The sequence below is a fragment of the Malus domestica genome, chromosome 17 (genome assembly GCF_042453785.1).
Source record: "Malus domestica chromosome 17, GDT2T_hap1".
Lineage (NCBI taxonomy): Eukaryota > Viridiplantae > Streptophyta > Magnoliopsida > Rosales > Rosaceae > Malus > Malus domestica.
In genome coordinates, this window is record NC_091677.1 from 25,492,187 (window position 1) to 25,518,608 (window position 26,422).

The 26,422-nt window shown below is 39.0% G+C and overlaps 4 protein-coding genes and 1 long non-coding RNA gene across 9 annotated transcripts; 2 read left to right on the forward strand and 3 right to left on the reverse strand.

Moving 5' to 3' along the window:
* The first annotated feature begins 4,006 nt into the window (after window positions 1-4,006).
* On the forward strand, window positions 4,007-13,288 carry LOC139193660 (disease resistance protein RPV1-like). 5 transcript variants are annotated; one of them, XM_070817117.1, is made up of 10 exons: window positions 4,007-4,651; window positions 4,813-5,902; window positions 6,064-6,351; window positions 6,443-9,577; window positions 10,116-11,205; window positions 11,367-11,654; window positions 11,739-11,949; window positions 12,030-12,233; window positions 12,337-12,439; window positions 12,550-12,856. In XM_070817117.1, exons 1-4 carry the CDS (start codon window positions 4,164-4,166, stop codon window positions 8,708-8,710), a joined length of 4,134 nt encoding a protein of 1,377 aa, XP_070673218.1. In that variant the 5' UTR covers window positions 4,007-4,163; the 3' UTR covers window positions 8,711-9,577; window positions 10,116-11,205; window positions 11,367-11,654; window positions 11,739-11,949; window positions 12,030-12,233; window positions 12,337-12,439; window positions 12,550-12,856. The 5 variants fall into 5 exon arrangements, with proteins under 5 accessions (XP_070673218.1, XP_070673219.1, XP_070673217.1 ...); XM_070817118.1 differs by having other exon boundaries at window positions 12,124-12,233; XM_070817116.1 differs by having other exon boundaries at window positions 11,739-12,233; window positions 12,550-13,288.
* Window positions 8,975-12,610, forward strand: LOC139193428 (disease resistance protein RUN1-like). The gene is made up of 6 exons (XM_070816445.1): window positions 8,975-9,211; window positions 9,427-9,577; window positions 9,939-9,948; window positions 10,116-11,205; window positions 11,703-12,233; window positions 12,275-12,610. Exons 1-6 carry the CDS (start codon window positions 8,975-8,977, stop codon window positions 12,608-12,610), a joined length of 2,355 nt encoding a protein of 784 aa, XP_070672546.1.
* Window positions 13,289-14,004: 716 nt separating the features above from the next.
* Window positions 14,005-15,997, reverse strand: LOC103437249 (putative B3 domain-containing protein Os03g0621600). The gene is made up of 7 exons (XM_070816446.1): window positions 15,742-15,997; window positions 15,283-15,647; window positions 14,861-15,134; window positions 14,573-14,766; window positions 14,337-14,453; window positions 14,135-14,225; window positions 14,005-14,072 (listed from the first exon to the last, which is right to left on the reverse strand). Exons 1-7 carry the CDS (start codon window positions 15,995-15,997, stop codon window positions 14,005-14,007), a joined length of 1,365 nt encoding a protein of 454 aa, XP_070672547.1.
* A 250-nt stretch (window positions 15,998-16,247) lies between these two features.
* Window positions 16,248-21,939, reverse strand: LOC103437301 (disease resistance protein RPV1). Its single transcript, XM_017332861.3, has 5 exons — window positions 21,325-21,939; window positions 20,018-21,170; window positions 19,569-19,856; window positions 16,497-19,477; window positions 16,248-16,297 (listed from the first exon to the last, which is right to left on the reverse strand). Exons 1-4 carry the CDS (start codon window positions 21,810-21,812, stop codon window positions 17,486-17,488), a joined length of 3,921 nt encoding a protein of 1,306 aa, XP_017188350.2. The 5' UTR covers window positions 21,813-21,939; the 3' UTR covers window positions 16,248-16,297; window positions 16,497-17,485.
* Window positions 21,940-23,540: 1,601 nt separating this feature from the next.
* LOC108173578 (uncharacterized) lies at window positions 23,541-25,792 on the reverse strand. Its single transcript, XR_011578194.1, has 5 exons — window positions 25,542-25,792; window positions 25,372-25,440; window positions 25,180-25,254; window positions 24,493-24,553; window positions 23,541-23,726 (listed from the first exon to the last, which is right to left on the reverse strand). It is a non-coding gene; the product is annotated as an uncharacterized lncRNA (long non-coding RNA).
* Window positions 25,793-26,422: the final 630 nt, after the last annotated feature.

Consider the following 26,422-nt stretch of genomic DNA (forward strand, 5'->3'; position numbering starts at 1 on the left):
CCCCCGAGGGACCAACCATGCTCTCCAGTGTGAGAGGGTAAACCAATTCTCCGACACCCATATGGGTCAGCTCTCCAAGACGGGAGGATAAACTTTACACTCCGAATATCCAGACGTGGATGAGCCTGGCTGCCCTAGTATAACTAGATGCACGATGGCTTGCGCCGGGATTCCTAGAAGTAGCCGCAATGGTCTTTTTCAAGGTTTAGCTAACTGAAGGATTTTGGGTCTCTTGGCCTAATCCGTGGGGAACCGGGCCCTAGAGACGGAGAGGGCACATTACGCAGTATATCCGATGGACGGCTGCCCTGGAATCCTAAAGCTGCTACCGAGTGCACTAAGGTAGCCTACGGATTCCGGAAGACTGCCTACGGCTTGCCCTTCGAGCAGTGAAGCCGCACTAGACTTATACAACCGCACATTCTTGTGAAAGGTTAGACAAGCTAGCGCGCATATATGAAGTTTTATCCACTGCCGACATGCTACGTAGTCGATAAGCTTCACCCCTGCCAAGCGCGGAACAACCTACACCAAGTCCTAAAGTGTTGTGATACTTGCTACGCAACCTACGGAATTGAAGAAAGTCAAAGTTAACAGCCTAGTGGTTACGCGGACTTGTCTGCTTCTGTAAGTAAGGCATCCGGCTGCCAACCCTATGGCTAACAACTTTGCAAAGTTCTACACCAACACCTACGGCTGCATAGGCTACGCGAGTTTGTCTGCTTATAAAAAAGTAGCATGCCTGCCACTGGTCTATCAAGTCTAAATGTTAGGGCATGAACAAAAGAAGTGAAGATGAAGAAAAACGAAGGAAAACATGTTTATAAACAACTAGCAAAGGTTGAAGGAGTTCAAGCAAAACAAAAGCTACAAGGAAAAACAAAGAAAATCCTAAAGGCTACCTAAAATACTACACTACAGCAGCTTGGACATTCCACGACTACTCGGTCGCCACACCTTCAACAGCCGTAACGCTCTTAGCAGCGGCATCATCCGGCGCTTCACCCCCGGCTGCCCCAGTCTGGGCACTAACTTCTCCAACTACTTCACCAATGGAAGCCTTAAAAGTAAAAGCAAGCAAGTCTTCCGGAGAAATAGAGAAGCTCATCCACTTTCTTCTTAGCATAAGTAGCGAAACGAAGCTCATAAATTGCAAGCTTAAGATCTTGAATCTGAGGCGAATCAATCTCAGCAGCAAAGGGAGCAGGCTTTGGCGCCACTTTAGCAGCAGAGTCCACCTTACCACTTTTCATAATAGCAAGTCTCTACAAAGGTGAACCGGACTTGGCTCCCAAAGAACGTCCTACAGACTTCGGCACTGGGGGCATGATAAAACCTTTACGCTGAGTAATCTTATCCACAATTGTACTAGCCATTCTCAACATGGAAGACGCCACATGCTCAGATCTAGCAGCCTTACATTTCTTCCCATTGGAAAATCATGTCAATCACATACCTCTCGGTAGCAAGCGGACCCTCATGAGCAGCAGAAGAAGTCTTCAGTTTTTTCTTAACTGGCATCTCATGAGCAGGCGGGGAAGATCTCTTCTTTCCATCTTCATTCATAGTAAGCTCCACGACAGCGATCAGACGAGCCAATGCATCCGCCTTGATCCTCTTTACCTCTTCTTTCTGGAGCAGCCCACCTTTCTTTCGGCAAAGAGGACTAAGCAGCCAACGACATTCATGGTACTCAGCAGGGGAGCTCAACCCAGCATTCCAACAGGCAGGAGGCCTGCATGCCCAACATTCCAGCAGCCCATGAGACCCGCAATCTCCTTATTTCTCTCAATCACCAGCCTAGCCCGAGTCAGGTCCAAGAGCCCAAAGGACATGAGCCATGCGGCTCGCCTAGCACTGCGCCCCAGCGCCACAATCCGCGACCCTAGTTGCACAAGCTGCCTTTTGGCTCAAGCCAAGCCAAGCTGCCCAAGCAGTGGTCCCTGCCACAACATCTCCTCGGCCCATGCCGAGCCAACTCCTGGCCCCTGCCAGCCGATGTGCCGCACCACCCCGACGGCTGCCCCGCAATAGCACTATCCAAGAATAAGGCAAGAAAAATTAAATTTTTCTTACATCGGTGCGGCACGAAGAAGACGAAGAAAGCAACGAAAGACGGTCCTTTGCACGGGCAAGATGTAGAAGATTGCTAGAGGAGGGGGAACAAATATCCTCTAAGCTATCTCTCTCTTGTAGGGTAGAATAAATCGCTCTCCAAAGTTGATTTAATAACCCACTTAAGGTGGACTTAAATAGGCTTTGAGAGAAATTTATTTCCCTTTCCTAGAAGGATCTAATTTCCTATTAAAGAGAGAATCAACATCAAAATAGGAAGCAGTCTTAAGTTTCCTAAAGCAAGAAGATCTCTACACCTGCTGCCCTTTTTTGCGAGCAGCCCAACAGGTGTGGGGGCATTTGTGGAGCCAAAAATATTCACTAGGCGACACGTGGACTTTTGGACAAAAGAGGACAAAAATACCCTCGAGGCATACTGGGTTTCCTACACGCGAGCAGTAGAGAATCATTTTTTCAACCAAGTCAAAAGTGCCCAAAATATGTATCAACTTAAAACCTAATTTATTCATATATTTCCCATTTCATTATTTAGCTAATCAATTAGCTAAATAATATACTTATTCCTTTCATATTTCATAAAATCATAATAATTGACTAATTAAGGGATTAATTACCTAATCAATCCCTTAATTGTCAATTTGAAACATCCACTCAAACCTAAAAACACAAGAGGGCCGGCTATCCCATTGAAAAACCTAATCCATTACCTTTTTTCTACCTTTTCCCACCATTTCTTCCTTTTTATTAGCCAATTATACAAAAAACCACCAAAACATTCATTTTATGTTTAATAGCCAAATAAATTGGCTAATTAAACCTAAAAACCCTAGCCACCTCCTATCCCTATAAATATACTCCCATTCTCACCAAAAAGCTAATTCCAACACTTTGGCAAAAATCCCAAAATTCTCTAAACACTCTTTCTCTCTAAATTCTAACTTTGGCATCGGAGGTTCTTCGGCCAAAGCCCCCCCCCATTCATCGTGGGCGCGTGAGGCTCTTGGCCTTAACCTAAGGTGTTAATTGTTTTGTAGGTGCAAAATCGTCCAAGATCGAGGAGGAAGAAATTTGCATCCACATTCCCGGCCAGCGGTTTGTTGTTTCTCAAGTCCATATGCGAACATTATTATATGGAAAAATTTATTCCATATTTTAGACTGCTAAGATAACAGCGATTGCATACAATGAAATCACAATTATAAAGAAATTGAAAGTTGTAATCAAGATATTGCGGTTTACTCTGCTATAGGTATGAACAATTGCGAGACAGATCAGCAAGAAAGTGATGCCAAGCAATTGAAGTTTATTCCTTTCAATGTAATTGTGACAGAGAAGCCAATCAATGAGATATACTGTGAGCTAAATGTATCTGGCAGGATTCTAGAATTGAATAAAAAAATAGAGTAAATTGTACAAATGGTCCCTCAACTTTAATCAAATTGGAGCAATGGTCCCTCAACTAAAAATTCATTACTTTTGATCCCTCAACTTATCAAAACGTGCAGCTATGGTCCCTCAACTAAAAATCCATTACCATTGGTCCATGAACTTTAATTTAAGTGGAGAAATAGTCCTTTAACTTTAACCCAATTGTAGCAATGGTCATTCCAATATAACTCGTTTTGACAAGTTTTTTGACATAGTTGACGAAAATAACCATAATTATACACTTTGATAAGTTAAGGAACCCTAATTATATAAATGGTCATTCCAACATAGCTTATTTTGACAAAATTGATGAAAATGACTATAGCTACCCATTTTGATAAGTTGAGGGACCAATGGTAATGGATTTTTAGTTGAGGGACAATTTCTCCAATTTAATTAAAATTGAGGGACCATTGGTACAATTTACTCAAAAAAATAAGGTATCGTAGTGTGTATCAATTTGAATTAACTAATAAAATACGGCTAGGGAAACTCGTGATCCGGTCGTCATCGACTCATTGACTTTAACAGCTAGAGAAGAAACGCGTGATCTACTCGTCATTGACTCATTACTTCCTTTGTAGCTCAGTGTGAAGATCAGTGTGAAGATCAATCGAGTGTTTCAGTTCTTACATTACTCTTAGATACTCGATCGATTAATGGCTGCTGCTGCAACTTCTTCGTCCTCTGGCTCTCCTTGGAAATACGACGTGTTCCTCAATTTCAGAGGGGAAGACACTCGCAGGTGCTTCGTCAGCCACCTCTACAAAGCCCTGAATCAGAAAGCAATCAACACCTTCATTGATGCCGAAGGGCTCCGAAAGGGCAACGACCTTTCGCAGCTACTGACGGCGATCCAAGATTCGCGCGTTTCAATCGTGGTTTTTTCTCAAAATTATGCTTCTTCCACATGGTGCTTGAAGGAGCTCGTCCAAATACTGGATTGTATGGATCGAAAGAACCAGATAGTGGTGCCCCTTTTTTACGATGTGGATCCTTCTCATGTCCGCAAAGCAGAGAGCAGCTTTGCGGAAGCTTTTGCCAAGCATGAAGGCCATTCTAACGCCGACATGGAAGAGGTGCGGAGCTGGAGGTCCGCTCTTACTCGAGCCACCAATTTATCCGGCTGGGATTCGAAAAATTACGAGTAATTTTTAGCTATAGTAGTTTCATAATTTGGGATTTTTTTTTCTTTTAACGTTTCGTTTTAATTCTTTGTCATGTTTTCCTAGCAAATGTATGACTATGTATACGGTTTGCACTTGCACTTGATCTTACTCTTACAATAATGTTTTTCTTATTCCACAGGGATGATGCCATGCTCATTGAGGAAATTGTAGAAGATATTTTTCAGAAATTGATCCGCACCTCATCAAGTAAAGACGATGACTTGGTTGAAATGGATTCCCGCATGCATGAAATGGAGTTGCTAGTACAACCCTCTCCTGAAATGGACGACGTTCGTGTTGTTGGAATATGGGGTATGGGTGGTATTGGCAAAACAACCATAGCTAGAGCTGTTTATGAGAAAATTGCTTGTCAATTTGAAGCTTGTTGCTTTCTTGACAATGTCAAGGAAGAGTTCACTTGTGGTGCCGTACATATGCAGGAAAAGTTTCTCTCTAGAATCTTGAATGAAAAGGTGCAGAGTTTAGGCACATTAGATCGAGGTTACAGAATGATTTTGAAAAGGTTACAGATGAAAAAGGTTTTGATTGTTCTTGATGATGTTGACGACTTATTTCAAATTGAAACCTTACTTGGAAAGCAACATTCATTTGGTGGTGGGAGTAGAATCATTCTCACCACTAGAGATAAGCTAGTACTAAGTCGAGCTGATACAATCTACAGCCCCAAGGTTCTAAGTGGTGATGGAGCTTTGGAACTCTTTAGCCAGTATGCCTTTAGAACAAAGCAACCCAAAAGAGACTATGACCATCTCTCAAGCCGTGCTGTACGATATGCTCAAGGTCTCCCTTTAGCACTTAAAGTCTTGGGGGCTTTTCTTTATAATAAATCTGTGCAGGAGTGGGAGGAGATGCTAGAGAAATTAAAGAAAATCCCGCAAAGGGGAATTCATGATGTGTTAAGAACAAGCTTCGATGGACTAGATGATTCTGAGAAGAACATATTTCTGGATATTGCATGTTTCTTTAAAGGAGCGGAAAAAGACAACGCAACAAAGGTTCTGGACAGTTGTGGCTTTTATCCCCATACTGGGCTAAGAGTTCTAATTGATCGAGCTCTTATAACTGTCTCACGGGAAACACTGAAGATGCATGATTTACTAGAGGAAATGGGTCGGGAAATCGTCCGCCAAGAATCTATTAAAGAGCCTGGGAAACGCAGTAGGTTGTGGAATTATGAAGATGTTCATCATGTGCTAACTCAAAATACGGTGCGATATGTTCATGACCTTCTTTTTCATATGTAAATCTTTAGAGTAAACAACTTTAACTTTGATCAAAATGCAATTCATAGAAACATGCATTAACTTTATAATGTTAAATAAGATTCAGGATATCTACAGTCACATAATTTGAACTATTTGTTATCCAGGCTACGGAAGCTGTTGAAAGCATAATCCTTGACCTTTCATTCTCAAAACCAAAAGTGGTATACTTCAGTTCCGAAGCTTTTGTTAAAATGACGAAATTAAGATTGCTCAAAATCCACGGCGACAATGGATATTCATGTGAGAATTTAAGGTTTGTTCTGCATGAGTTAAGAAGTCTCATATGGAAGCATTTCCCCCTAAAGTCTTTACCGTCCAATTTTATTGCGAAGAATCTTGTTGAGCTTGACATGCAAAATAGTCTCATTGAACATCTTTGGGAAGGAGCCAAGGTAAAAACTTCACTTGCATATATTTCTTTTAAATGGTTTAATTCTTAGATGCCTTACCATATACCTTGTTTTCCTTGATGTGTTATACCAGCCTCTGGAAAATTTGAAAATTATCAACTTAACAAGTTCTCCTCACCTGAAGAAAACTCCTGACTTCACGGAGACGAAAAATCTTGAGAAGGCAGTTTTTCGAAGTTGTACAAGTTTATTTGAGGTTCACCCATCCATTTCATCTCTCAAAAAGCTGGTTCTTTTGGATTTGGAATATTGCATAAATCTTAAGATTTTTCCAAGCAAGATTGTTATGAAATCTCTTAGAACCCTTAAACTTTCATGGTGCGAAAACCTCGATAAGTTTCCCGAAGTTTCAGATGTTATGCAGGATCTATCAGAGCTTTATTTAGATTATACTGAAATTAAAGAACTGCCCTCGTCAATTTGTAATCTTACGAGGCTTGTTACCTTGAATCTAAACGGTTGCAAAAAGTTTAAGAGTCTTCCAAGGCGTATTTCTCACTTGAAATCTCTTAAAAGCCTCCATGCTTCTCAATGCTCAAGTCTTGAGAAGTTTCCAAAAATTTCAGAGGCTATGAATAATCTATCTGAGCTTTATTTGGGTGACACTGCAATTAAGGAGCTGCCTGCTTCTATTTTGAATCTCACCAGTGTTGTTACTTTGAATCTGAATGATTGCAGAGAACTTGAGAGTCTTCCAAGCAGCATTTCTCACATGAAATCTCTTCAATGCCTTGATGTTTCTGGATGCTCAAAGCTTGAGAAGTTTCCAGAAATTTCAGAGGTTATGAAGAAGCTATCTGTGCTTTGTTTGGGTGGCACTGGAATTAAGGAGCTGCCTGCTTCTATTTTAAATCTCACCAGTGTTGTTACTTTGAATCTGAATGATTGCAGAGAACTGGAGAGTCTTCCAAGCAGCATTTCTCACATGAAATCTCTTGAATACCTTGATGTTTCTAGATGCACAAAGCTTGAGAAGTTTCCAGAAATTTCAGAGGTTATGAAAAAGCTATCTGGGCTTTATTTGGGTGGCACTACAATTAAAGAGCTGCCTGCTTCTATTTTAAATCTCACCAGCCTTGTTACTTTGAAGCTGAATGGTTGCAGAGAACTTGAGAGTCTTCCAAGCAGTATTTCTCACATGAAATCTCTTCAATACCTTGATGTTTCTAGATGCTCAAAGCTTGAGAAGTTTCCAGAAATTTCAGAGGTTATGAAGAAGCTATCTGGGCTTTATTTGGGTGGCACTACAATTAAAGAGCTGCCTGCTTCTATTTTAAATCTCACCAGCCTTGTTACTTTGAAGCTAAATGATTGCAGAGAACTTGAGATTCTTCCAAGCAGCATTTCTTACATGAAATCTCTTCAACGCCTTGATGTTTCTGGATGCTCAAAGCTCAAGAAGTTTCCAGAAATTTCGGAGGTTATGATGAAGCTAATTGAGCTTTGTTTGGGTGGCACTGCAATTAAAGAGCTGCCTGCTTCTATTTTAAATCTCACCAGCCTTGTTACTTTGAAGCTAAATGATTGCAGAGAAATTGAGAGTCTTCCAAGCAGCATTTCTCACATGAAATCTCTTGAATACCTTGATGTTTCTGGATGCTCAAAGCTCGAGAAGTTTTCAGAAATTTCAGAGGTTATGAAGAAGCTATCTGTGCTTTGTTTGGGTGGCACTGCAATTAAGGAGCTGCCTGCTTCTATTTTAAATCTCACCAGTCTTGTTACTTTGAATCTGAATGATTGCAGAGAACTGGAGAGTCTTCCAAGCAGCATTTCTCACATGAAATCTCTTGAATACCTTGATGTTTCTAGATGCTCAAAGCTTGAGAAGTTTCCAGAAATTTCAGAGGTTATGAAAAAGCTATTAGGGCTTTATTTGGGTGGCACTACAATTAAAGAGCTGCCTGCTTCTATTTTAAATCTCACCAGTCTTGTTACTTTGAATCTGAATGATTGCAGAGAACTGGAGAGTCTTCCAAACAACATTTCTCACATGAAATCTCTTGAATACCTTGATGTTTCTAGATGCTCAAAGCTTGAGAAGTTTCCAGAAATTTCAGAGGTTATGAAGAAGCTATCTGGGCTTTATTTGGGTGGCACTACAATTAAAGAGCTGCCTGCTTCTATTTTAAATCTCACTAGTCTTGTTACTTTGAAGCTTAATAATTGCAGAGAACTTGAGAGTCTTCCAAGCAGCATTTCTCACATGAAATCTCTTGAATACCTTGATGTTTCTGGATGCTCAAAGCTCAAGAAGTTTCCAGAAATTTCAAAGGTTATGAAGAAGCTATCTGAGTTTTATTTTGGTGGCACTGCAATTATGGAACTGCCTGCATCACTTTAAATTCTCACCAGTCTTGTTACCTTGAAGCTGAATGACTGTAGAGAACTTGAGTTTTCCAAGCAGCATTTCTCACTTGAAATCCCTTAAAATACATTGATGTTTTAGGATGCTCAAATCTTGAGAAGTTTTCAGAAGTTTTCAGAAATTTCAGGATGCTCAAATCTCAAGATTCTGCCAAGCAGCATCTGTCGACTCTAGTCCCTTAGATATGTTTGTCTTTCTGGTTGCATAAGGTTTGAGGTATTTCCAAGTATTGAAGAAATTATGGAAGGATTAAGAGAGCTTCACTTGGATGGAACATCTATTAAAGAACTTTCCCTGTCAATTGAATATCTTCAAGGGCTGGTGTTATTAAATCTGAGAAACTGCAAAAACCTTGTTCATCTTCCAGACAATATCTGTAATTTGGGATGCCTGAGAGATCTCAATCTCTGCGGGTGCTCAAACCTTTTTAAGTTGGCTGTGAACTTGGAGAAGATAGAATCCTTGTGGGACGCTGGAGTAGAAATTGTTGAGCACAGGGATTCTATTCTATTCTTTTAACTTGTGAATTGTAATATATAATATACATACTCCCAATCCCTGTTTTACTTTTGGACACGCTTCAGATGTTTTACGCAGCGAATATAGAGAAATGTGGGCACTGTTTTCACAATGTTCTCTGTTCTTCTTGGTGTGCTCTGCTTCCATGATGTGTCTTGAATTTCTTGGAATAGAGGACTGTCGTGCTCATAAATTCTTCTGGAGAAAATAATTACTATACAGAAGCAATATCTCAAATTGGAAGCTTGCAGGAAACTGCAATCGATACAAGAGCTTTCACCAAGTATAACTTACATGCGCCTGATTTCACATTTTTGGAAACAGGTACAACTTTCAACACCATGATGAACTCCCTGAGCCGAAATACACATGTCAATACCATGATAATGAAGAGTGCTTTCTGAATTTTGATCACAATGGTTAACTGCGCTAGTGAAGAGAAAGTTACATGCAACTGGAATGTTAATGTAGCGGTGCACAAAACTTGTGTCCCATTGTGTTTTTAATTTTTAATTTCCACATGGATGTCGTGTTATTGAGTTTAGGACACCGATCACCCTGGCATCCCCAATACAAGTAAGTTCTTCATGTGTAGGCATGCCAAGTCCATACTTGCAGATCACCGAGAATCAGTTTCATTCATATTTTCTTGCATTTGCCACAATAACTACATTGGTAATTGCAGGCACCAACCTGTATTTTCAATTTGCAATAACTACATTCATAATTTGGGATTTTTTATTTTATTTTAACGTTTAGTTTTAATTCTTTGTCATGTTTTCCTAGCAAATGTATGACTATGTATACGGTTTGCACTTGCTCTTGATCTTACTCATACAATAATGTTTTTCTTATTCCACAGGGATGATGTGAAGCTCATTGAGGAAATTGTAAAAGATATTTTTCAGAAATTGATCCGCACCTCATCAAGTAAAGACGATGACTTGGTTGAAATGGATTCCCGCATGCATGAAATGGAGTTGCTATTACAACCCTCTCCTGAAATGGACGGCGTTCGTGTTATTGGAATATGGGGTATGGGTGGTATTGGTAAAACGACCATAGCTAGAGCTTTTTATGAGAAAATTGCTTGTCAATTTGAAGCTTGTTGCTTTCTTGACAATGTCAAGGAAGAGTTCACTTGTGGTGCCGTACATATGCAGGAAAAGTTTCTCTCTAGAATCTTGAATGAAAAGGTGCAGAGTTTAGGCATTTTGGATCAAGGTTACAGAACGATATTGAGAAGGCTACTGATGAAAAAGGTTTTGATTGTTCTTGGTGATGTTGACGACTTATTTCAAATTGAAACCCTACATGGAAAGCAACATTCATTTGGCGATGGGAGTAGAATCATTCTCACCACTAGAGATAAGCTAGTACTAAGTCGAGCTGATGCGATCTACAGCCCCAAGGTTCTAAGTGGTGATGGAGCTTTGGAACTCTTTAGCCAGTATGCCTTTAGAACAAAGCAACCCAAAAGCGACTATGACCATCTCTCAAGCCGTGCTGTACAATATGCTCAAGGTCTCCCTTTAGCACTTAAAGTCTTGGGGGCTTTTCTTTATGACAAATCTGTACAGGAGTGGGAAGAGGTGCTAGAGAAATTAAAGAAAATCCCGCAAAGGGGAATTCATGATGTGCTAAGAACAAGCTTCGATGGACTGGATGTTTCTGAGAAGGGCATATTTCTGGATATTGCATGTTTCTTTAAAGGAGCGGAAAAAGACAACGCAACAAAGGTTCTGGACAGTTGTGGCTTTTATCCCCATACTGGGCTAAGAGTTCTAATTGATCGAGCTCTTATAACTGTCTCACGGGAAACACTGAAGATGCATGATTTACTAGAGGAAATGGGTCGGGAAATCGTCCGCCAAGAATCTATTAAAGAGCCTGGGAAACGCAGTAGGTTGTGGAATTATGAAGATGTTCATCATGTGCTAACTCAAAATACGGTGCGATATGTTCATGACCTTCTTTTTCATATGTAAATCTTTAGAGTAAACAACTTTAACTTTGATCAAAATGCAATTCATAGAAACATGCATTAACTTTATAATGTTAAATAAGATTCAGGATATCTACAGTCACATAATTTGAACTATTTGTTATCCAGGCTACGGAAGCTGTTGAAAGCATAATCCTTGACCTTTCATTCTCAAAACCAAAAGTGATATACTTCAGTTCCGAAGCTTTTGTTAAAATGACGAAATTAAGATTGCTCAAAATCCACGGCGACAATCGATAGTCATGTGAGAATTTAAAGTTTCTTCTGCATGAGTTAAGAAGTCTCATATGGAAGCATTTCCCCCTAAAGTCTTTACCGTCCAATTTTATTGCGAAGAATCTTGTTGAGCTTGACATGCAAAATAGTCTCATTGAACATCTTTGGGAAGGAGCCAGGGTAAAAACTTAACTTGCATATGTTTCTTTTAAATGGTTTAATTCTTAGATGCCTTACCTTGTTTTCCTTGATGTGTTATACCAGCCTCTGGAAAATTTGAAAATTATCAACTTAACAAGTTCTCCTCACCTGAAGCAAACTCCTGACTTCACGGAGACGAAAAATCTTGAGAAGGCAGTTTTTCGAAGTTGTACAAGTTTATTTGAGGTTCACCCATCCATTTCATCTCTCAAAAAGCTGGTTCTTTTGGATTTGGAATATTGCAGAAATCTTAAGATTTTTCCAAGCAGGATTGGTATGAAATCTCTTAGAATCCTTAAACTTTCATGCTGCAATAACCTCGATAAGTTTCCCGAAGTTTCAAATGTTATGCAGGATCTATCGAAGCTTTATTTAGGTTATACTGAAATTAAAGAACTGCCCTCGTCAATTAGTAATCTTACGGGGCTTGTTGCCTTGAATATAAAAGGTTGCAGAAAACTTGAGAGTCTTCCAAGCAGCATTTCTCACATGAAATCTCTTGAATACCTTGATGTTTCTAGATGCTCAAAGCTTGAGAAGTTTCCAGAAATTTCAGAGGTTCGCCATCTGAGCTTTATTTGGGTGGCACTGCAATTAAGGAGCTGCCTGCTTCTATTTTAAATCTCACCAGTCTTGATACTTTGAATCTGAATGATTGCAGAGAACTTGAGAGTCTTCCAAGCAGCATTTCTCACATGAAATCTCTTGAATACCTTTATGTTTCTGGATGCTCAAAGCTTGAGAAGTTTCCAGATATTTCAGAGGTTATGAAGAAGCTATCTAAGCTTTGTTTGGGTGGCAGTGCAATTAAGGAGCTGCCTACTTCTATTTTAAATCTCACAAGTCTTGTTACTTTGAATTTGAATGATTGCAGAGAACTTGAGAGTCTTCCAAGCAGCATTTCTCACATGAGCAAATCCAAGGATCGAGCATAATCCAAGGAAACAGTTTCCAATGGCTCAATGAAATAAGACATGACACTTTCAATGCAACAATATGGGGTTATCGGTCCTCTACTAACCCTCAAGTTCATAAACATTTCAAATATGCAAGTCAAATCACATTTCATGAAAATATAGATAGATGGAAAAATATGAAAGCAATAATATTTAGTAGAAAAACACATTTATAAATTCATGTCATATCCACAAAATATACTAACATGAGGATTTCATGGGTAATCACCATATTACATATATTAAAGTCATTCACTTGGAAGTCCGCACTATGGCTTCCTAGCACGCCACTTGTTTGATAAAATTACTGTGACTACTATCTTGAACCGTCGTGCTCAGTATCAGACATACCTGCGATTTGGGTATTGCCATTTGAGTGCTTCAGTATCCAAAATGTAGCTATTAAGTATGTTGAGTATTATTTGCTTCGAAAATCCTTCAATTGTTCCCTTAGTTGTTGTTTTTTGGTTGTTTATCATAGACACAGTTGTTTCGAAACCTCTTAAGTTGATTATATTGATATTTTCAGGTGATGTGGAGATGCGCTTGGTTGATACATATTTCCCATTTACCGACCCATCATTTGAACTTGAGATGTTTTTCTATGTATGCTACTGAGTTCGATCACTTTGAGGGGAAAATAAGCATTTCATGTCTCTCCTGATATGTCATTCTGTTAGAGGTTCTTTCTTTTTCATGGACGGTACCTAAGAGTAATCCATTATGCAGAAGAATGTGGTATTTCCTTACCACGAACAAGTAATAACTAACCAGAATGGTACACACTTACGTAATACAAGATAAAAATTAAGAAAACTAATGAAAAAGATTTGAAAACTTTGAGTTTTAAAGATAAAGACAAAATAAATGGTAAAGTGAATAATACCAGGTTTGACTTTTTAGTGTAAAAATGTGATTTATCGTTAAAGTGAACAGTACCGCGGGCCTTTCGTTAAAACTCCCATTTAAAAATTAGTGTACGGAATATTGATTGTTGGATAGAGACTATCATGAAACAAGTTTACTGCCACCATGATGCCTGTGGTCACTCAAGGTCATGTGCAAGGCTCGTTACATTGCCTTGTATAAGTGGCTCGCGAGTCCAAGGTGACAGTGAACCCGTTCCACCTAAGTTAAGGTTAAGCACAAAGACAACATATCTCATAACTATGACATCCAAAATGTAGGGTTCAAGATGAAGTTGAAATTCATAACAACAAAAGAGGTTCTTAGGATGATGCCCTTTATGAGGGTGATCAAAATAACAAGTGGAGGACATGGGCATCATTAAATTTGCAGACCTTTTTTCATCTGCCTTCAATATTCAGATTCATCTTTGGTAGTATTCGTGGTGAAATACTCAGCTTCAACAACTACATCCATCCGGCTACTTTCTTATTTTTCGACTTGAACTGATCCTTGGAAATTGATTGAGCTTTCCCTAAAACAAAGACAGAAAAATGGAGAAGAATAACACGCGTATAAGTTATGCAGATGACAGACCTGATGGAGCAGAAAGAAACTCACAACCAACAGAAAACTTGCTCACCCGGTGAAAAGGTGCAATCAGCGGTTTCTCTACCGCGGAAAATGACTACATCATTAAATGTTCGGTATTATTAATCAACATGAAAACACACACATCACCGATTTCCAGACCATTGTCTTGCACAAATGTCATCCAGCCACTCTGGAATTTCAGTACAGTTTTGCTATATTGGTGTAATTTGACAGGCCAAGTTCTTCCACCCGAAACACGAAGAATCACATTATCATGAGTCCTGTTTAGAAGATGTTCCTGGGCAAACTTAGCTTCCAAATTCTGAAATAGAAAGAGAAGCAGGTAAGACTAAATTTGTGAGTATTTAGAACGTAATTTTCTTTAGCTTAATAGTTTTCAATACATACTAGCAGAAGTTGTGGATTCATCATCCTAGGAACCTGATCAGGTCTTCGTTTTACTAATTCTTTAGTCCAAGACGAGCCACCAAATTTCTTCATGTGGGTTTCTGAAGTGCTAATGGAACCCACTCTGTTTTTCTTTGTTTTCAGGCATGGTGGAGAATCGTCCAAGATTTCAACACAATCATCATCTTCATCAGTTTCTTCAGTTTGGGACATTGGTTTTTCCCCGTCTGCAAGCACACCGCAAAAGATTGAGGTGACAGGTAGTTAATCTCTACGGCAATTCCATCAACTAATCAGTTCAAAAATCAATAGACAACTTACCTTGTGACACGTTGCAACGTGCAGCTTCTGTAGTGTGGAAAATAACAACATCCATTAAACCCTTGATGTTGTTAATCAACGCAAATACACACACATCACCAATTTCCAAATGACTGTCTTGCACAAATGTAATCCAACCATTCTGGAGTCGGACCATGTTTTTCTGACGTTTGCTTAATTTGACAGGCCAAGTTCTTCCATCCGAAACACGAAGGATTACTTGATGATAATTCCGCTTAAGAAAGTGTTCCTTGGTAAACTTGGCTCCCAAATACTGAAAAGAAAGAGAATCAGGTAATTTGGAGAGGATTTGTGTTGTAATTTGCTTGAGCTTAATTTTCAGTTTCAAAACTAACACACACACATATATAGAGATACAATTAGCAGAACTCGTACATTATGTCTCTCTACAAAAAGCTTACCACATAATGTGCATGGATATATGAGGGACTCATAACAACTGTGCAAGAAGGGTATTCAGATTTGAAAGCCTTTGCTCTCTGAAGGGCTCTATTTGTACCACCTGCCGTAACTGGGTTCATCTTCCTAAGAACTTGAAGAGTTCTTCGGTTCATTATTTTTTCAGTCAAAGACGAGCCACCAAATTTCTTTATGCGATTTTCTGCTGTGCTAACTGAACATGTTCTGTTTTTCTTGTGAGGCTGTGGTGCTGTCGGTGATTTCTTCTTTGTTTTCGAGCATCTTGGGAAATTGTCCAAGATTTCAATGGAATCATCATCTTCATCAGTTTCTTCCGTTTGGGACATTGTTTGTTCCCCGTCAACATCTGCAGGCACATCATGAAAGATGAACGTGATGGAAAGTTAATCTCTATGGTACTTCCATCAATTAATCAGTTCAGAAATTAAAAGACAACGTACCTGGTGGTGAGAATGTATGTGCAGTTCCTGTGGCGCGAAAAATGACAACTTCAAACACAAGTTTAGTGTCATCTATCAACACAAGCACGTACACATCACCAACTTCCAAATTATTGCCTCTTACAAATTCAGTCCAACCATACTGCAATCTGAGTTTTGGTCTGGTTGCGATTTCACATTTCATTTCAACAGACCAAGTTCTCCCATCCAAAACCCGAAGGATAACGGCACCAGAATGCTTACCAAGACGCCTCATGTGGATACACAATTTTGAAGGCAGCCACTGAAAATAATCAAATGAAGGAAAAGACGATAAGCAAACAAATTTGATGGTCCAGGATGGTTGTCTATAGAGAACTTACCACAGAATATCCATTGATATTGCGCTTCATGGGAACTATGAAAGAAGGGTTGTCAGATTTGAAAGCAGTAGCTCTCCGAATAGCTACAGCAGCTTTTCCTCTTGTATTCGACGCATGCATCCTCCCAAGAACTGTTTGAGCTCATTTTGGAGTGCTGGATGTGCCTTCGCCATGTCTTTTGGATGCAAACTCAGCTTTGCATGTCAAAGAACACAGTAGGATATTACAAGTTAGAACAGAATGGCAGAAAGCACAATAAGGTAAAAAATTGGAAGCGAAACATATGTTGCATATTAATGTTCAAAATTTTTTTTTTCTGATTTAGATTTTATTGACTTCTCAAACATCATTTCCTAATGTAATCAGAGTATTTTTTTGGGTTTCTGGTTTTACCAGTTGAACTTGTTCTGTGCTTCTTATGAGACCGAGGACATGACAATGGAGATTTGTCCCATGTTTTTCTTGAGGGGGGACATGATGTTATCCAAGACTTCAACACAATCAGAGTCCTCATCATCATCCCAAGAACTATTGCCGGAATCATCATCTTCATCGGTTTCTTCCATCTCGGGCATTGTCAATGGATAGTGATCTCTGCAAAATCCTTGTCAAATATACAAATGCGGAATGTTGAATTCCCTTCATATCCGAAAACTAACGAATGACAGCAGTCTAGAGAGTAAAACTTTGAGAACTTTGGCCAACCCTCGCCGAACCAGACCTCACCCTCCCATATTCTGAATTATATTTTCCACTCTGAACCAGTTGGAAGCTTAATAAATACTGGATTCGAAAGATCATCTCCATATTTCCTAAAAAATTTGTTTGGAATCCTCTGCACAACACAGAACTTATCACGAAACTCTTTGTTTAGTGAAAACAATTATCGGATCTTTGTGGCTATGAAATATATGGGTACATTAACTGCATCAAATCCCATTAAGTCAGACTCTTCATTGTGAGAGGGGTTAAATACTTTGGTGCCATTTGATAACCATTTCATTTTCATCAAGGTATTGAAGAGATTTCATGTGACAAATGCTGCTTGGAAGACTCTCAAGTTCTCTGCAATCATTCAGCCTCAGAGTAACAAGATTGGTGAGATTTAAAACTGACGCAGGCAGCTCCTCAATTGCAGTGCCACCCAAATAAAGCTCAGACAACATATTCATAACCTCTGAAATTTCTGGAAATTTCTCAAAGTTTTGAGGACCCAGAAACACAAGGTATTGAAGAGATTTCATGTGACAAATGCTGCTTAGAAGACTCTCAAGTTCTCTGCAATCATTCAGCCACAAGTGTAACAAGATTGGTGAGATTTAAAACTGACGCAGGTAGTTCCTTAATTGCAGTGCCACCCAAATAAAGCTCAAACAACATATTCATAACCTCTGAAATTTTTGGAAATTTCTCAAGTTTTGAGGACCCAGAAACACAAGGTATTGAAGAGATTTCATGTGACAAATGCTGCTTGGAAGACTCTCAAGTTCTCTGCAATCATTCAGCCTCAGAGTAACAAGATTGGTGAGATTTATAACTGACGCAGGCAGTTCCTTAATTGCAGTGCCACCCAAATCAAGCTCAGATAGCATATTCATAACCTCTGAAATTTCTGGAAATTTCTCAAGGTTTGAGGACCCAGAAACATCAAGGTATTGAAGAGATTTCATTTGACAAATGCTGCTTGGAAGACTCTCAAGTTCTCTGCAATCATTCAGCCTCAGAGTAACAAGATTGGTGAGATTTAAAATTGATGCAGGCAGTTCCTTAATTGCAGTGCCACCCATATAAAGCTCAGATAGCATATTCATAACCTCTGATATTTCTGGAAACTTTTTAAGGTTTGAGCACCCAGAAACATCAAGGTATTGAAGAGATTTCATTTGACAAATGCTGCTTGGAAGACTCTCAAGTTCTCTGCAATCATTCAGCCTCAGAGTAACAAGATTGGTGAGATTTAAAATTGACGCAGGCAGTTCCTTAATTGCAGTGCCACCCAAATAGAGCTTAGATAGCATATTCATAACCTCTGAAATTTCTGGGAACTTCTTAAGGTTTGAGCACCCAAAAACATCAAGGTATTGAAGAGATTTCATGTGACAAATGCTGCTTGGAACACTCTCAAGTTCTTTGCAATCATTCAGCCTCAGTGTAACAAGATTGGTGAGATTTAAAACTGACGCATGCAGTTCCTTAATTGCAGTGCCACCCAAATAAAGCTCAGATAGCATATTCATAACCTCTGAAATTTCTGGAAACTTCTTAAGGTTTGAGCACCCAGAAACATCAAGGTATTGAAGAGATTTCATGTGACAAATGTTGCTTAGAAGACTCTCAAGTTCTCTGCAATCATTCAGCAATAGCGTAAGAAGATTGGTGAGATTTAAAACTGACGCAGGCAATTCCTTAATTGCAGTGCCATCCAAATAAAGCCAAGACAGCTTAGTCATAACCTCTGAAATTTCTGGAAACTTCTCAAGATTTGAGCATCCAGAAACATGAAGGTATTGAAGAGATTTCATTCGACAAATGCTGCTTGGAAGACTCTCAAGTTCTCTGCAATCATCCAGCGTCAATGTAACAAGATTGGTGAGATTTAAAACTGACACAGGTAGTTCCTTAATTGCAGTGCCACTCAAATTAAGCTCAGATAGCATATTCATAACCTCTGAAATTTCTGGAAACTTCTCAAGGTTTGAGCACCCAGAAACATCAAGGTATTGAAGAGATTTCATTTGACAAATGCTGCTTGGAAGACTTTCAAGTTCTCTACAATCATTCAGCCTCAGAGTAACAAGATTGGTGAGATTTAAAACTAACGCAGGCAATTCCTTAATTGCAGTGCCACTCAAATCAAGCTCAGATAGAATATTCATAACCTCTGAAATTTCTGGAAACTTCTCAAGATTTGAGAACTTAGAAACATCAAGGTATTGAAGAGATTTCATGTGACAAATGCTGCTTGGAAGACCCTCAAGATTTCTGCAACCATTTATATTCAAGACAAGAAGCCCCGTAAGATTACTAATTGACGAGGGCAGTTCTTTAATTCCAGCAGAATTTAAATAAAGCACTGATAGATCCTGCATAACATCTGAAACTTCGGGAAACTTCTCGAGGTTTTCGCACCCTGAAAGTGTAAGGGTTCTAAGAGATTTCATACCAATCCTGCTTGGAAAAATCTTAAGATTTCCACAATTTTCGAAATCCAAAAGAACCAGGTTTTCGAGAGATGAAATGGATGGGTGAACCTCAAGTAAACTTGTACAACTTCGAAAAACTACTTTCTCCAGATTTTTCGCCTCCGTGAAGTCTGGAGTTTTCTTCAGGTGAGGAGAACTTGTTAAGTTGATAATTTTCAAATTTTCCAGAGGCTGGTATAACACATCCAGGAAAACAAGTTATATGGTAAGGCATCTAAGAATTAAACCACTTAAAAGAAACATAAGCAAGTGAAGTTTTTACCTTGGCTCCTTCCCAAAGATGTTCAATGAGACTATTTTGCATGTCAAGCTCAACAAGATTCTTCGCAATAAAATTGGACGGTAAAGACTTTAGGGGAAAATGCTTCCATATGAGACTTCTTAACTCATGCGGAAGAAACTTTAAATTCTCACATGAATATCCACTGTCGCAATGGATTTTGAGCAATCTTAATTTCGTCATTTTAACAAAAGCTTCGGAACTTAAGTATACCACTTCTGGTTTTGAGAATGAAGGGTCAAGGATTATACTTTCAACAGCTTCCGTAGCCTGGATTACAAATAGTTCAAATTATGTGACTGCAGATATCCTGAATCTTATTTAACATTATAAAGTTAATGCATGTTTCTATGAATTGTATTTTGGTCAAAGTTAAAGCTGTTTACTCTAAAGATTTACATATGAAAAACAAGGTCATGAACATATCGCACCTTATTTTGAGTTAGCACATGATGAACATCTTCATAATTCCACAACCTACTGCGTTTCCCAGGCTCTTTAATGGATTCTTGGCGAACGATTTCCCGACCCATTTCCTCTAGTAAATCATGCATCTCCAATTTTTCCCATGAGACAGTTATATGAGCACCCATTTCCTCTAGTAAATCATGCATCTCCAATTTTTCCCATGAGACAGTTATAAGAGCTCGATCAATTAGAACTCTTAGCCCAGTATGGGGATAAAAGCCACAACCGTCCAGAACCTTTGTTGCGTTGTCTTTTTCCGCTCCTTTAAAGAAACATGCAATATCCAGAAATATGTCCTTCTCAGAATCATCTAGTCCATCGAAGCTTGTTCTTAGCACATCATGAATTCCCCTCTGCGGGATTTTCTTTAATTTCTCTAGCACCTCTTCCCACTCCTGTACAGATTTGTTATAAAGAAAAGCCCCCAAGACTTTAAGTGCTAAAGGGAGACCTTGAGCATATCGTACAGCACGGCTTGAGAGATGGTCATAGTCTCTTTTGGGTTGCTTTGTTCGGAAGGCATACTGGCTAAAGAGTTCCAAAGCTCCATCACCACTTAGAACCTTGGGGCTGTAGATCGCATCAGCTCCACTTAGTACTAGCTTATCTCTAGTGGTGATAATGATTCTACTCCCACCACCAAATGAATGTTGCTTTCCAAGTAAGGTTTCAATTTGAAATAAGTCGTCAACATCATCAAGAACAATCAAAACCTTTTTCAGCTGTAGCCTTTTCAAAATCATTCTGTAACCTCGATCCAAAGTGCCTAAACTCTGCACCTTTTCATTCAGGATTCTAGAGAGAAATTTTTCCTGCATATGTACGGCACCACAAGTGGAGAATTCTTCCTTAACATTGTCAAGAAAGCAACAAGCTTCAAATTGACAAGCAATTTCCTCATAAACAGCTCTAGCTATGGTGGTTTTGCCTACACCACCCATACCCCATATTCCAACAACACGAACGTCGTCCATTTGAGGAGCAGGATGTAATAGCAAGTCCATTTCATGCATGTGGGAATCCATTTCAACCAAGTCATCGTCTTTACTTGACGAGGTGCGGATCAATTTCTGAAAAATATCTTTTACAATTTCCTCAATGAGCTTCACATCATCCCTGTGGAATAAGAAAAACATTTTTGTAAGAGTGAGATCAAGAGCAAGTGCAAACCGTATACATAGTCATACATTTGCTAGGAAAACATGACAAATAATTAATACTAAACGTTAAAAAAATCCCAAATTACGAAACTACAATAACTAAATATTACTCATAATTTTTCGAATCCCAGCCGGATAAATTGATGGCTCGACTAAGAGCGGACCTCCACCTCCGCACCTCTTCCATGTCGGTGTTTGAATGGCCTTCATGCTCGGCAAAAGCTTCCTCAAAGCTCCTCTTTGCTTTGCGGACATCAGAAGGATCCACTTGGTAAAAAACGGGCACAACCATCTGGTTCTTTCGATCCATACAATCCAGTATTTGGACGAGCTCCTTCAAGCACCATGTGGAAGAAGCATAGTTTTGAGAAAAAACTACGATTGAAACGCGCGAATCTTGGATCGCCGTCAGTAGCTGCAAAAGGTCGTTGCCCTTTCGGAGCCCTTCGGCATCAATGAAGGTGTTGATTGCTTTCTGATTCAGGGCTTTGTAGAGGTGGCTGACGAAGCACCTGCGAGTGTCTTCCCCTCTGAAATTGATGAACACGTCGTATTTCCAAGGAGAGCCAGAGGAAGAAGAAGATGCAGCAGCAGCCATTAATCGATCGAGTAATGTAAGAACTGAAACACTCAATTGATCTTCACACTGATCTGCACATTGATCTACAAAGGAAGCAATGAGAAAATGACGACCTTTCTAGCTGTTGAAGCCAATAAGTCAATGACGACCGCATCACGCGTTTCCATGGTCCCTTGCTTTTGGGAACCGACTTCTTCAATCCTTTGGGCCTCAACACGATTGGACCTAGACGGGCTTAGTTGTGTCTGAAGAGGAGACTAACGCAATAAATTTCAGGGGCGTATATACTTGAGAGTTAACATGGTTATTTCTTTGCAAATACCATACAACCTGTAAACGAGTCGGGTTTATTGGGTTTGGGTCGGGTTCAAACTGACCCGTTAAGTTAACAGGTCATCCGAACCCAACCCGTTAAGCTAACGGCTCACTCGAACCCGACCCGTTAAGCTAACAGGTAATCCGTTTCACCCGTTAACAATTATTAATTTTTTTTTTTTTTGCATAAGAGTTTATATTTTGTTGTTAAGACTTTATTGAAATTACTAAAATATCTTCAACTAACAGGTGTTAACGGGTGTTAACGGGTGCTAACGGGTCTAACGGGTTGACCCAAAGTGACCCGTTATTTAATGGGTTGTTAACGGGGTTCACCCGTTAGCGACCCGACCCGTGAAGCATCCACCTAAATACTAATGTTAACTGGTCGGATCGGGTCGAATCGAGTCGGGTTAACAGTTCGGGTCCAAAATGCCACGTCTAACCATACTGACCATATTGTATGAAGTTCAATACTTTTGTCTTTGTCATTAGGCAGCAACATGCCTACAGGTTACATCTATTATGTTAAAATGGTTTTGTTTATTGTCATTAGGCAGCAACATGCCTACAGGTTATATCTATTATGATATCTTAATACTGAGTTTCCCTAATGGACCTATATTGGTGTTTTATTGTTCTATGCAAAATACGACATGTACATACTATGCCATATAGATAATTTCTCTTCTATTTTCTTTGTGTAGGCATATGATCTTTAGTATGAGAAATTAAATAAATTTAACTGAAAATATGACTTTAGTCCCTGAAACTTAATTTTTTCCACATAAAACCCAACATAAGTTTTTTATTGGAATAAAATTCATTAACTAAATTCCATATCAGCAAATTCATTAATTATATTTGACTTTACACATTTAAAAATTTTTTTATGCCCAAAACACCTCTATTTGAATGTTTGATTTACACAATTAATTCCATACAAATTGTAAGGGAGAATTAATGATTTTACAAAAATTAAAAAAATATTAAATTCATTGCATAATATATAATATACAATAACAATAAAACATGCCTAATAAATGTAGTAATACATGCTTAGTTAAGTCAATAAAATTATATTTTACATATAAATGTAGGTAAATTATTTAACACACACATATATATAACAACAACAAAAAACATGCCTGACATACATAAAAATTCATGCAAAATAATTTTCCTACATAATAAAGCAAACCCAAATATATGCAAAATAATATACCTACATAAAAAAAATTATTTTATTCAATACTATTTAGCTATTATTTGTACATATAATAATAAAAATGTGCCCAATATATATGATGATATGACACGCCCCGACCCTGATATTCCCCGAATACCAGGATAGACACGTGCTGGCCGACACCCGAAGGTGACGAAAGCCATTAATTGATACAAAAGCTGAGAATAAGAAGTAAATAAGGGTTATTAATTTAAAAACAATGAATTAATAATTTAGGAACGTGTTCAGAGCATACAACTATACCTAATCACTAAAAAGAATTAAGATAAAATTAAATGAAAAAAGGAGTAAGTCCTACATCGAGAGGATCCGAAGATGCTGCTATAGAAATGCTTTGACGCTGGGATTAGGTGCCTTGATCCTAAGTCCTGAATGGGGACGCAAAACAAAGGTGAGTGGACCAAGTTTATATATGTAATAAAAATAAAACAGTTATCAAGATACTAACCCCCACAGTTTATATAAAGAAAACTACTAACATAATAAGTAATAGATTTAATAAAAATCCTAGCATGCCAAAAATATCTCAAAAGTCATATCGCGGAATATCATCGCAGAAATCAAAACAGCAAACGTCTCATAGATCGTCTCGTAAGCGCAGTGTGCTGCTAAAAAGATCACTAAATAAATATAACTCCCGGCCCAATGCCTGCTCCGTGGTCTCTGCGCCCGTAGCTAGAGATTACCAACTCCCAGCCCAATGCCTGCTCCGTGTCCCTCAGCCCGTAGCTAGGGATTATTTCTCCCAGCCTAAATGCCAACACCAGATCCTCGCCCCAGGCGGCATAGTGTCCACTAGGTACGCACAAATAGTTACGCCTCTAAAAAATAATCACTTCATAGTATAAAGTCATTCATCATCTATACTATAAAGAGAGGTTTCGAAAACATGTTTTAGCATCCTATCGTCATCCATCAGATAGTCTACCAGTTCATGGTTTTTATAGAAAATACGATATATTAAAATATAACTCAATATAGGCCAACAATTAATTCCTCACCAAAAACACGAGACGAAAATCAATATATTTAATAAACAGGCTTGACATCAATCAAATCATAAACTCGTAGGCATGCTAGTCATTTATGCAATTAAACTATAAAATCATGTAATTTTAGAAGGGGTCCACTCACAGTACTTCGCCGTCGAAAAGTCACACAGCTAGCGAAGACAGAAACGCCACTATAATTGCCCCTAAGCACATAAAGAGTCCAATAAATAAAACTATACAATAGCAATTGAATTTGGGAAAACGAACATTGGAAACAGATTCAGAACGTCGAATTACCCTAAGAAGGGGCCCAATTAAATTTCATAAACGTCGATAGAATATTCCTAGAATATTCCCTGACGGAATATTCCCTAATAGAATATTTCCTACAAAGGGTTTGGACCGGTTAGGTTTAAGGGTTTAGGGTAATGGGGTTTAAAGGGTTGGCTTAGGATGCACAGGCCTAAGGCCCTAAAGGAAAATGGCCTAAAGGCCTTTGGTTTAGTAAATAAAAATAAAAACAACTTAAAGTACAGAATTTTTGGGTTTTAAGGAGGACGGGCCTAAGACCCTGGTTTAAAATGGCCCAAGGGTCTTTTACATTAAAACAATATTTAAAATAAATAATAAAAACTGAAATGGGTTTTGGGTTGGGCTCGACAGGAAAGGCCCAAAGGGATTGGGTTTGGTGGGTCGCCAGATTTAAAGGGAGGAGAAGGCCGGATTTCGGCCGGAGAATTCCCAAGCTCCGATGGAGCTCAAAACTCAACCAAAACATGTCATTCAATATACCAAATTGAAGCCCCAAAAGTAAGGAATCGAAATATACCCTTGGTTCCCATCATCGTGGTCGGAGTTCGCTGAAAAATGGCCTGGAAAGCACGGGTTTGCCGAGAAAATTGGGCTTTCCGCCAGAATTTGTGGGCAACATTTAAACATCAATAACTTTGTCAATACTTAACGAAATCAAGTGATTCAAATATGAAAGTTGTAGCCCTCGAAGAGACGAAGAGAATGGTACCTTACACGATGTCTAACTCGCCGTGTTTTGGCCGGAAAATGCCTCGAAAGTCTCGGAGGTCGTCGGAAACTGGGTAAGATTCAAATGAGTATAACTTCTTCAATACTCAACAAAAATGAGTGAAACAAAAAGGAAAGTTGTAGTTCTCAGTGAGACGAAGAGATTAATACCTTACACGACGGCCAACTCACCGTGGTTTGGCCGAAAATTACCTCGAAAGTCACCGGAGTCGTCGGGGGAGACTTGGGTGTTCTCTGGGTGTCCCAGAGCTTCGTCGAGATGGGGGAGAGAGAGAAGAAAGTTCCATAGGTGATGGTGGTGGCGTAGCTAGGTAGTTGTGGTGGTGGGTGTGTGTGTGTGTGGGTGCTCACGGTGATAGAGAGGGAGAGAGATAAGGGAGAGAAAGAAGAGGGCTGAGAGAGAATGAAGAGTGACGGGAATGGGGGACACAAAACAGAAGGTGGGCCCCTTGGGCACACCAAGAATTAAAAACCATTTTAAAAGCAAGATAATCACAAACTTAGTGAAAATACAATTTAAATTAGGGGTGGGTGTAACAATCTACCCCCCTTAGACCATCTCCAACCCTGGGCTAAAAGCCAAATTACCCCCCCCAAATTACCCCCCAAACACTCTCCAATCCATGCTAAAATTTTAGGCTAAATGCCAAATGCTATTTCTGGGCCAAATACCCCCCAGCTTTCCCCCCGGGCTAAATGCGAAATGTTTATCGGAATTTAAATTTTTTTAGATTAAAATGTTCATAAAATTAATTTCCAATAATCTACATATTTATTTTAAAAAAAAAAATTGATTTAAGAAAAAAATTTAGGCTAATTTCATTCTTTAATAATTCCGGGCTAAAATTTTAGGGTAGAAGGGTTGGAGCAGAAAAGATGTTTCTGGGCTAAAAGCTAAATTTTCCGGGCTAAAAAATTTGGCTTTTAGCCCAAGGGTTGGAGATGGTCTTAAAAGAATTTCGTCCTCGAAATTTAAAATCACATACCACACTGGAAATACTCGAAAATAGGAAGAAAAAGAATAATATACA